Below are 12,172 nucleotides of genomic sequence, written 5' to 3' on the forward strand. Positions count from 1 at the left end.
TTCAAAAAGGGGGACAAAAGCAATGCCAACAATTACTGTCCTATTTCCTTAACATCAGTTTCAGGGCTCAAAATAATGTTTGACAATCAGCCAATTTCTGGTCAATATTGTACCATGGCTGGATAATTTTATTGTTGTTTGGACATTGTGGCTGGATAATTCTGACTGTCATGGACAGTACTACATTTTATCACTTATTACGTCATTATGTAAAGTATGTCATGTGATTAATTTTCTGTACATATAAATTACTTGTAATCTTTAAAATAAACAGTTCTCCATAAAGTCAATAAATTGTTACTGTGAAACGAGAGCAATAGACTTCTTCTTCACTCATGGGTCCACATAGAGACAAGATTTGGCATAGTTGGCAGGATGTCAGGGCCGTTGCGCAAAATACTAGGGTCTTCAAAAGTGCACCTGAAGAGGTGTATTGAAGAAGTGGAGCAGCTACTTTTGCAGTCCATCGAAGAGAAGACGATGGAAGAGGAAGAGGAGATTGTTGTAGAGCGAATGAACAATAATATTTCTATTGTGGAACGATGCAGCGATGACTGGGTAAGTCTACTGAGAAATTTGAAGGGGGAAACAAAGGTCACAGAAAAAGAAGAACAAAGGCAAGCTGCCGATGGAAAGGAAGGGTATGTGGAAATTTTGCTGGATTCTGGTGAATTTATAGGTCACCTGAAAACAAGGCTGAAATGAAATCAGAGAAAATCAGACATAAAACAGAGAACTCCCCTTGGCCTAATGGCAGCAGTGAGCAGTCAGCACGTTGCTGGGAGCATGAGCAACAGTGGGCTGCAGATCAGTCTCCCAAAATTGCAGCTTCAAACGTTTGATGGCAATTTACAACAATGGCAAGAATTCTGGGACATATTCAATGCTTCTGTTCACCAACAACAGAATTTGCCATCAGTCGCAAATTTTAGTTGTTTAAAGAGTTCGAAATTGCCAATGCAGCTGTGCCCTGTGCCCTTTAATAATGAGAATTATGATGCTGCCCTTCAATTGTTAAAAGAGAAGTTTGGAATACCTGAGAAGATTATAGAATTGTTGTACTCAAAGTTACAAGCTATACCAAGGTGTAGCAATAGGTTTATGGATATTAAATACACATGTGATTCAATAGAGAAGATTTTACGTCAACTGAAAGCATAGAATGAGCCAGTAAATTCACAAAGGATGCTCATACAGCAACTTCTAGCAAAGTTCCAGCTGATTTTCTTCTTAAACTGGAACAATCCAAAGAGCCAACAGTTCCATGGACAATGGAAAACTTGCGTAAGGTTATTGTTTGTCAGGTCAATATACAAGAGAATGTATCACGCTTTATTTCAAGTACAAATGTAGATGGGAGAGGTCGGTATGAACATGATCATGATAACAAGGTGAAAGGGTATCATGAGTATCATACTGATAACAAACATGAACAGCTACAAAAATCCTTTGCAGGGGTATGCAGTAGTGTTAGTGCTAACATGGGTAAAATGAATAAAGGTAATTGTGGTTACCCGGGTGACACAAGAAGTGTTCAAGTATTGCGTCCATGTATATTCTGTAGAGTAATCACTATAATGATGAATGTGATAAATACTCTACAATAACAAAACGAAAGAAGGTGTTAAATCAACAGAAAAGGTGTTTTATCTGTTTGAAGATAGGTCATATGTTGAAACAATGTCCTAGCCTGCACAAAAGAGCTTGTTGCTACTGTGGCAAAAGGAATAGCCATAATCGGTGTTTATGTCCTGAGAATTTTCAGCTCAGTGTGCAGAATCATTTGTTGCTGCTGGACAAGACCACAATTCTGACTTACCTGTTCTGTCTTCTGCTGAGAGTTTGAATCAGCAAAGCATCAGCAAAAGCAACAACAGCAGTGAGACACTAGTACTGCTACTGGTCTAACTCAATCACTGTTAGCATCAGGAGAGAAAGTGATGTTACAGTTTTCAGTTATCTGATAATTATCCTGTCACCATAACAAGATTGAAAATGCTTGTCAATCGTTTACATGCTGATAAAGATCTTCTTCATAAATATGATGAGATAATTCAACAGCAGGTGAAGAATAATATAATTGAGGAAGTTGATGTAACTAAGGCAAGTGAGACTAAAAGGTATTATTTGCCACATCATCCTATTCTTACTCCAGACAAAGAAACACAAAAATGCGTATTGTTTACGATGCCTCAGCTAAGGCTAAGAACACTGCAAGTAGTTTAAATGAATGTTTGTTTCGTGGACCAATAATTTTACCTGATCTCTTTGGACTTAACTGAGATTTTGTTTGTATGAGCTAGTACTATATTAGCAGATGTTGAAAAGGTATTCCTGCAAATAGGAATACAAGAAAGAGAACGTGATGTGACCCACTTTCTATGGCTCAGAGATGTTCATTCAGTGGTGAGTAATTCTAATTTAGTGGTATGCCGCTTCTGCAGAGTTCCCTTTGGTTTAACTTGTAGTCCCTTTTCTCTAGGAGCACATTGAAGTTTCATTTACAGAATGAGGGCATTCCCCTAGCATTGAATACTTTGAATAATATGTATGTTGACAATGTCTTATTTGGAACTGATTCTGCAGAAGAGGCTTTTTTTTTTTTTCAGGAAGCAAAAGATTTTTAAGAGAGCTTCTATGAACTTAAGGAACTCAAATTCAGAAAGAGTTTTTGAAGCCTTTACTAGCAGGAAAACTGTTTCTACAGAAACTGTGGAAGATCAATCAACCTTGGGATGAGCCATTATCTGAAGACCTCTCTAGAGAGTGGAATCACATATCTACTATGCTCACTGAAATTCCTAGTTTGGCTATCTCTCGATTTGTCAAACCAAGGAATTAACCAGTTATTGATATTCAGTGATGCCTCTGTGCATTGTTATGCTACTGCAGTGTATCTGAGATCTGTCGAAGAAAATTCTATTAAGGTTTTTGCTAAGACACGATTAGTCCCAGTTGCTAAGGGGAGGAAGAAATGTACGAAATTAACTATTCCGAGATTGGAACTAATGGGGGTATTAATTGGTGTTCGTGCTGCAAATTTGGTGGCAGTAGAATTGAAGTTGACCATTACTGAACGAATTCTGTGGACTGATTCTCAATGTGTTTTGCATTGGCTAAAAACAAGGAAGCCATTGTCAGTTTTCGTTGAAAATCGAGTTAGAAAAATACGGTCACAAAAAATATTTATCATTTTGCTACATAGCTTCTGGTCAGAATCCATCTCACTGTGCTACAAGAGGTTTGTCAGTCAAGGACATTAAAAAATCCTCACTCTGGTGGCATGGACCGAGTTGGCTGCTGGAGAAACAGTCAATGTGGCCATCTTGGAAGCTACCAGAAGTTACTTCAGAGATTTTGAACCAATTACAAACAGAAGCTAAGGAGTCCCGAATCACAATAAATATAAGCACTGAAGGGAAGAAGGGTAGAAACATTTTTGTTTGGAATGAAGAAACTTGTATCCTCTCTTAGAAAGCTGTTACGTATTTCAGTGCTTGTTATGAGATTCATCAAAACAAAGGTTTGGAATAGAATTGAAGGAAACCATTGTAAGGACTGTTTATTACGTAGTTACCATTTTTCAAGACTTATCAGATAAAGGACCAGTTTCCACTAGAGAGATTCAGTTGTTACGTAGGCTTATTATGGATACATTTTATTCAACAAGATTGTTTTGAGGATGTGTTGTTTACTGAAAGACAAAAAGAAACATAGTTTGATAAATCAAATGGGTCTCAAGAAAGATGATCATGGCATACTAAGGTGTTACGGACGATATGCCAATGCTGATACAAATATCGAACAAAAAATCCCAAACTGTTACCTCGCAAGAACTGTTTTTCGAATTTAGTTATATTGGAAGTGCATGGGAGACTCATACATGCGGGAGTGTCTCATACCTTGAATTATCTCAGTCAAGAGTTTTGGTTACCAAATGTTCGGGCAGAAGTGAGACAAGTTTTATTGCAGTATGTGATCTGCAAAAGACATAATGGACCCTCCTTTCGTTTACCAATTATGCCACCTTGGCCTCGTGAACGAATGTCAAGATCAGAGCCATTTCAGTACATTGGACTGGATTATCTTGGGCCTATCAGTGTTAAAGAAGGTGATTGAGTTGTGAAAATGTGGATTTGTCTCTTCACATGTTTAGCTATTTGTGCAGTTCATTTGGAGATGGTGAAGGGATTATCAGCTCAGGTATTTCTGGATTGTGTTAGAAGATTTATTTCAAGAAGAGGTTGACCTAGGCTGATAATTTGTGATAATGCACCCCAGTTTCGATTGGTCAAATCAACAATGGATCACCTATCGTTAAGAGTACTGAAGAGTAATGAACTGTCAAGTTTTTTCTCCTGCAAGGGTATTCAGTGGAATTTCACAACAGCTTTTGCGCCCTAGTGGGGAGGTTTTTATGAGCGTCTGATTGGTATGGTTAAACAAAGCTTGGGAAAGGGTATAGGGCGTAAATTGCTTTACTGGAATAAGTTGTTGATACTTTTGGCAGAGGTCAAAGCTATTATTAATACCCGACCCTTAACATATGTCTGTGATGAATTTGAATCAGGCTTTGTGTTAACACCTACCCACTTTTTAACTGCTAATCGTGATGTAATTCCTTTTTAAGCAGATGAGTTTATGGATGGTGAGAATATAGATTATTATCCCAGAATGGATTCAGCAAAGGAATTAAGTGAACATTGGCAAAAAAGTCAAAGACAACTAGACCGTTTTTGGGAATGATGGAAACATGGTTATTTGCTTAAGGTTACGGTAAACCGGAAATAGGTAAAATACTGCATGCTATACTTTAGGTGATAACTCGCCTTTGCTAATAAGCACACATCTTTGCATACTGCCCCATTACAGTCCATAGACTAGTTTAATAGGTTGGGAGATTTGAAACTGCTAGTGTTAATCGCTCAAGAGTTATAGTGTGGTTTGTGAAGGGTTTCGAAGCATTACTACATGTCAAATCACTGGGAAACTATTACCATTATCACCAAGATGATTAGTGAAAACCAGCCAGTAGACACATGGGCAGGGACAGAAAGCCATTAAGAAAGGCTTGCTTTAGCAATCCAAGTGCAGTGCATGAAAACAGTTATTTAATTTTCAAAGTTTTACACAAATCCTTCCTGTATTGCTAAGAAAACGCAATTAAAAGCACTTTTTTGGTATCTGTCCCTGCGCCCACTACTACTGAACTGTTCTAAGCCACAACAACTAGCCTATCTAGTAGTATACTGTAGAAAACTGACGTGAAGTAATAGTATACTGTGGTGAAATGCCAAAAAAACCACAAATAATTAGTGACATCATTCAAGCGCCACACGCTAACAAAACTGACAGTGTATCGAAGATATAAGCACCCAACAAGCTTTGTTTCACTAAGCTGATGTTTGCTACAAACCTTACAGAACTAATTACAACGCTAACCTTGATGTGCCTTGTAGACACGAAAAAGTCCCCAAGTCATCACGCCATACTACAATTAAACCATTACCAAATATATTAACAAGCTATTATCAACTCATTTATACAACATTTACACTTTCCTAGTGGTAAATAGCATTAAAAACTAAAGGTGGACCGATACCGATACCAGTATCGGTATTGGATCGGTATCGGTAATACAAGGTACAGATACCACAGTAGACACTCACCACTTCTATTAAACCATCTCTAGCTAAGTTTCCAGTAGTTAATAACTTAGTTGAGCTAATCAGTAACTTAGTTGAGCTAACAAAGTAGCGAAACAAAGCCTTTGTTAATCTTTTCCAAGTATTGCTGCAATTGCTCCGTGTATATTCTAATAAATTAGAGCACGTGAATCCTTTGTAATTAAATGGTAGTGCAGTTGTTCCTCAAGAATAAGTTTATGACTACTTGGCTTGCTTTTTCATGAAAAGATTTGGTTGAAAAGCTGTAACAAACACTGTACAATTATCGGCCGCCCATGCAATTAACTGCCTTATCAATAAGCATACAAAAAAATTAGTAATCCACCATGATGTTTATCATGATTAGCTGTTACACAATGAATATTTTAAAACTTGATTGAACTGAGATCAATCAATTTTAATAGCTAGCTATGTATCACAACAATGAAATTTCTATAATAAACTTGTCTAGGCTTCAATGTATAGTATCGGTATCGGTATCGGCAAATAATTTCAGTACAAATACTCGTATCGGAAATATTGGTAAAAAGTGGTATAGGTCCATCTCTACTAAAAACCAACTCAAAACCTAGCCTTGGGGCAATCGCCTTTTAAATTTTATGGAATATTACACAATGTGGTACAGTTAATGAAATTTTTGGGGTACATACTTTGGCTTCGCTGGATTGAAGGAGACATTACCAGACAGAATGCTACATGCTGGAGAGCAGCCTTACAAAGGCAGCAATATTTAATTAAGCTATTTGTTTATGGTTTATGGCCATAAGCTTTACCTCAAGCCAGCTATATATGAATGTGCAAAATGCAATTTAAAACCATGTTATCCAATGTTACCTTTGACTTGTGGGATGCATGAAGTGTCATTTAATAGCTAAAAGACTGTTGTACTGGACTAGAAACAGTGTGTTACATTAATTTATGACATGGTTACATTACTTTTGGCATGACTACATCTTTAGTACTGAAAGCTTAACACTGGATACCAATACATTTTAAAGTTTTGACAGGACAAAATCTAACAGTTTGATATACTTTGTTGCAAGATATTAGAACATATTATGTATCACCACATTGTAGACCATTTGAATACCAACAACATATTAATCAATGAGCAATTTGGCGTCAGGGCAGGACATTCATGTGAAGTTCAGCTAATAGTATATTAAAAATTATAAATTTAAAAATAAAGTAGGAATCCAAGCAATAAAAAGTAGTGAAACAAGAGAAGAACGATGGTAGCTATTACAGTATAGCTCGGTGGGAAATCCCTACTTTGGCATGGTATAGACATTATTTTGTGTTCAATGCCAAAGTAGGACTTTCCCACCGAGCTATGCTGTAATAGCTACCATCGTTCTTCTCTTGTTTCACTAATTTTTATCGTTTGGATTCCTACTTTATTTTTAAATTTATAATTTTTAATATACTAGTTTGTTTAGTTTTTTTGTTGAGGCATACAGCTAGCTATAAACATGTGACTGTTCTATTAGGGTGACTGCTGTGTTAGAGTATCCCGAGGCAGCCTGCAAGATGTGTGCTTGCCCAAAAAGGGGCGTGGTTTCAATCAATTATAGAGTATGTCGAATCAGCCTTCCAAATTGAAGGTGTGTGGTCACTGAAATACAGCTAGTGAAAAAGGGGTGTGTCATCGTGGTTTCAATCGATAATGCGTACAATGAAGAATGGGACCTATCGTGAAGCTATCTAGCTAGTACCAGTACCTCCGTACAGTACCTCCGTCATAGATTATATCAGTAAGGAATATAATCTATTCCTCTGTACAGTAGCGTAGTCTATGCGCCTTAAATAATCTTGTGGTGTCTATTATGCTGCTTAAAGAAAGTGTTGATACGCGGAAAATGTATGCCTCGATATGGTTTCGTTGGATGAAGAAGAAGACAAGCGGCCTGATTGAAGATAAAAGAAAAGACAAGGCGCAGAGGGCACACACTCGTCGGAACCCCAAAAGGCACATCCCACTGGTGAGTTTGCTATTGTTGCGTAAAATGGTGGCCGTGCAATGCTTCATTTGGCCTCTAGGCTTGCGACTGTGATCAGGCAGTCAGGCAGTCAGTCTAAAATTCAAAGTTTTGGCGATTTTTAAAATTCTGTATCCGGCCACCTGTAAGTGTTTTGTTGCATTTAATACTGTTTTATGTATTATATGGACTAGTACTATTCCGTAAAGGTGATTTTCGTCTCGTAAGATATCTCTAGGATGATTTTTAAAGGTGCGCAAAAATTTCACATGGATTCCTACTTAAACGGTACGACCGTACCGTTTGATATTTGTTGTTGAAGATATAAAATTAGCCATGGATCACACCTCCCAAGTCGATATTATAATCTTTATTGACTCAAGAGAAAAGCTTTTGATACAGTTCCACATTGTACACATAAGCTTTTTCACTATGGAATTCAAGGTAAAATCCATGATTGGATAAAGATTTGGTTGACTCGGCAAGTACAGCGTGTTGTTGTAAATGGATATGATTCTAACTTTGTACAAGTTCAATCAGGAGTTCCCCAGGGAACTGTTCTCGGACCACTGATGTTTCTGTTATATTAATGATATCAACCACGGTATTTCATCTCAATTACGAACTTTTGCAGATGATTGTATAATTGTATCGAACCATCAATAATCAACAAGATAAACTACTGCTACAACATGACCTAAATCTTATAGTAAAGTGGACTCAAACTTGGCAAATGAATATAAACACCTCCAAGTGTGTAGTGCTTACCTACAGTAGACTAGTATCTACCCCTATTCCAAATTATTCAATTGGAGATCACTGTTTAAATCGTGTCACCCAGCACCCTTACTTGGGAATCTTGTTTGTCATTTTCACCTCATATCACTAATATACCTCTAAAGCAACAAGGACATTGAACTTCATTACATGCAACCTTCATAAATGTTCTATAGAAACTAAATGTGTAGCTTATACAAGTCTAGTGAGACCACTCTTAGAGTATGGATCAGCAGTGTGGGATCCCTACTTACACAAGGAGATACAAAGTATTGAGATGGCACAACGACGTGCTGCTCGATGGGTCGATTACAGATACAACAGCAGCATTTAAACTGTGTTAACAGATTTACAATGGCATTCTCTCCAACATCAACGATATATAACAAGATTAAAATTATTCTACAACATCGCCTACTCATCATCAGTACTTATAATTCCTGGCTATTTTTCAAACACCACTTATCCCACCCATTCATTTTGATATCCCTTTTACTAGAACAAATCACTATAAATACAGCTACTACCCCAGATCTATCCGTGATTGGAACAATTTACCCATTGACACTATACAATCTCCATCTCTGGAAGTAGATATACTATAATTTAACTGTGATTTGCCCTGATTGTAACTGTACTTTTCAGTATTCTTAATCATAATCATAGTCCTCTGTAATGCTAGAGTAACCAGACCAAGGGGCGAGGGGGCGGGCGCTGCCAGACTGGCAGGCACGCCACAAGGGGGTGACACACAGGCACTCACTGTAGGTAGATCTGCGACCACGGCCAAAGGCTTGACCGGCCGAAATTTCACTTTGACCTGTGACTAAGAGCCTTTTTTGATCTTTGACCAGTGATTTAGCGATGATATTTCAGTACTTTTCGATTGTGGGTTGGAAATTTTTACCCTTGACCGTTGACTTGGCACGATTTTGGTGGCCTTGACCATAGATATTATATACTATGTACCCGGGATTGCGTACCAACTTCATTAACACTTATCAACACGCCAATCCTCGTTGTACTTCAATATATGGTCTTCTGTTAGTAATCGTAAACGTTTGTAGTAAAACTGGCCACCTCCTAGCGATTTTTAGAATACGAAAGATTTAGCCTCTTCAGCATTTAGTCTCTTCAGCATTTAGTAGACAGCAAAAGGATACACTAGAGCACTTCTCAATAGACTGAATTACCAGGAAAATGCTTGAAATACAGCATAAACATCGTGAAAGTGATTTTACAAGCCTCAAACTCGCCGCCATATTTCATCGAATAACAACTCAAAAAACCAGGCTACAATCATCATGCCAATTTTAAACCATTTGTCTGTGTCCACTCAACCAACAGCGTCATAGTAAGTGATATATTTAGCCACTTAACAAGAGCTGAGATCCCCAAACACCTTCCAACAACATGAAGCAGATACCACTGTTTTATCACTCAGCTCATGCCGATTTACTGGCTTTGACACTTAGCCGATCAGAATCTGTCCTCTAGCCATTGGAGCTGTAGAGGGTAGCAGATATGATGCTGTTGAGCTCCAGTACTATGCAGCCTAGTACAACACTTGTGCGGTTACTGCGGTACACTACAAAGGAGAAGTGTTAACGAGTACAACGAGGATTGTTCCTTTGAAAACCGGCGGTACGCAATCCCGGGTACGTAGTATCAAGAGTACATTATATAATACAATATCTATGCCTTGACCTTTGACTTAGACCGCGGTCGCGCATCTACCTGCGTGTGTGTCACCCCCTTGCGCCAGCAGTGCGCACATGGTCTCGTGTCCGGACCCCCTTCCCCCCCAAATACAAAAAGAAACAGTGGACCCTAAGGTCCACTGTTTATACCTACCATACAGAAGGGGAGGGCGATCTGGGTACGAGACGGCCAGACCACGCAAGACCACTGTAGCTTACTTACCATGTAGTGAACTTCTTGAATCTGCTTCTGTCTTCACTCGTTTAGCTGGTGGTGCTTCTTCCATGGTTGAACAACTGGCTCATGTGACTACTCGTGATAATGAATATCTTTTGATTGTGAGACACAGTATGGAATACGCATGCGCACATTATAGGCCTGGCCTGCACCAGCATAATAAAAAGCATAATAGTGACTATGCCGGAATAATGCTAGCATATTTTAGGTGGATCTTAATTTATTGAATAATCAATACTCTTTATTCAATGCAAACGCAAACTGTAGCTGACAGAATCGTCACTTTGTAGCAAAATACTCTAATAGAGCATTCACTGATTATAATGTTCCAAGATTATGTTATTTACCTAGGAGCATAATGCAAGCATACATATAAATGAGGAACACTGAAGAGCATGAATAATTAGCTATTGCATGGGAAATTCCTGAAAGCATTTTGGATGCATATATCACAAGTCCCTATAGTGGGATAGCATTCACAGAATATTTGGTAAATACATGTACAGGTAAATGAATAGCGTTTACATACCTTTTTTGTATTAATTGTCTCTAGTAGACCAATAATGATCGAATTCCAACTGGTGCATGATATGCCTGAAAAGTTATCAAATATACGTAGCTATAAAATTAATACAGTCCAAGAGGTGAAATATGCATGTGGAGTTTCTGACTACCTGCTACACAGGCTTTAGTGGGGAAACACATGTACAATTATAAGCTTGTATATTTGCAGTATGTTATGTAGCCAACTGCATGCATGCTTTTATAAATGCATAGAAGAGCTATAGTCATAGTAGATTGTAAATCATGAGACTATAGAGCAATAGTTGCATAACACATAGCTGTAAATGCAAGTTTACACGATTCAGAATCAGCATCAAGCATGCATGCAGCTATACAGGTGGCATTTACCCACTTCGTTCCATGCATTGACTGTGAAACTGTTTTCACATCACATCCTGATCATATGTGGATGTGTTTAAGTGCAATTGCAGCCTCCAAAATAAGACAGAGCTTCCTTCCATCTCCTTTCCTGGCGAGTCATCGTCTGCTCATGGACAATGAACATTTTCTGGTTTCTTTTGTTTACAGCAGTTTAAACAGTTTATGCATGGTTGAAGGCTGTTTCCAATCCTTTTTATAGGCTTATAGCCATGCCCTTTACTAAATTTGTGGTGGTGATACACATGTGGCTATTTTGTTTCACGCACATGTTCCCTTGTGGCTTGTTCAGTGCATTCTCAATCAATTCTCTTGTTGATTAGGTAAAGCATGCATAAAATAGTTATTTGAAACTTGTATAAAATCCAACCGGCAACTATTAATATTATATGCTTTTGGTACACTGCAGGGCATGGGCCACCTGCATCCTTTACGTACAATATGTGCATGGGAGAAAAGCTCAGTGGTTATAATTATACGGATTGGGCTCAACTTAAAACTTCAACTGGTTCTATGCTCATGCAGTCTTTACCAGCACAAAAAATGAAAATCTGCATAAGATATACTCCCTAGAACAGTCAGGCAACCTATAGCTTGTTACCACAACCAGCATGTGTGTAATTATAGCTATATAACATGTGTAAAACAATAATATTATGCAAGTTTTCACCAACATGCATGCAGTGCACGTACATGTACAGTACACACAGTATGAATTTGAAGATATAATTATACAGTCACACCCATGCACGGCAAAAATACAGTAAGAGGGTACAGTACATATAGTTATTTTATCATAATATTTACAGCAAGAATTTAATTTCATGAATATAATGTTTTAGTGGTATA

At 37.9% G+C, this 12,172-nt stretch overlaps 1 protein-coding gene across 4 annotated transcripts in view; it reads right to left on the minus strand.

The window, feature by feature from the left end:
- LOC136240470 (kelch-like protein 22) overlaps positions 1-10,489 on the minus strand; it is a 32,451-nt gene extending 21,962 nt beyond the window's left edge. For 2 of the 4 annotated variants that reach the window (XR_010693823.1, XR_010693820.1), the window contains exon 1: positions 10,367-10,433. Coding sequence is in view for 1 of the 4 variants with exons in the window: in XM_066031459.1 (XP_065887531.1) it covers positions 10,367-10,430 (64 nt within the window). In the remaining 3 variants the exon portion in view is untranslated. Of the gene's footprint in view, positions 1-10,366 lie in introns of all 4 variants that reach the window. The other 2 variants (XR_010693824.1, XM_066031459.1) reach the window with 2 other exon arrangements.
- Positions 10,490-12,172: the final 1,683 nt, after the last annotated feature.

Source organism: Dysidea avara, chromosome 12 (assembly GCF_963678975.1).
Source record: "Dysidea avara chromosome 12, odDysAvar1.4, whole genome shotgun sequence".
Lineage (NCBI taxonomy): Eukaryota > Metazoa > Porifera > Demospongiae > Dictyoceratida > Dysideidae > Dysidea > Dysidea avara.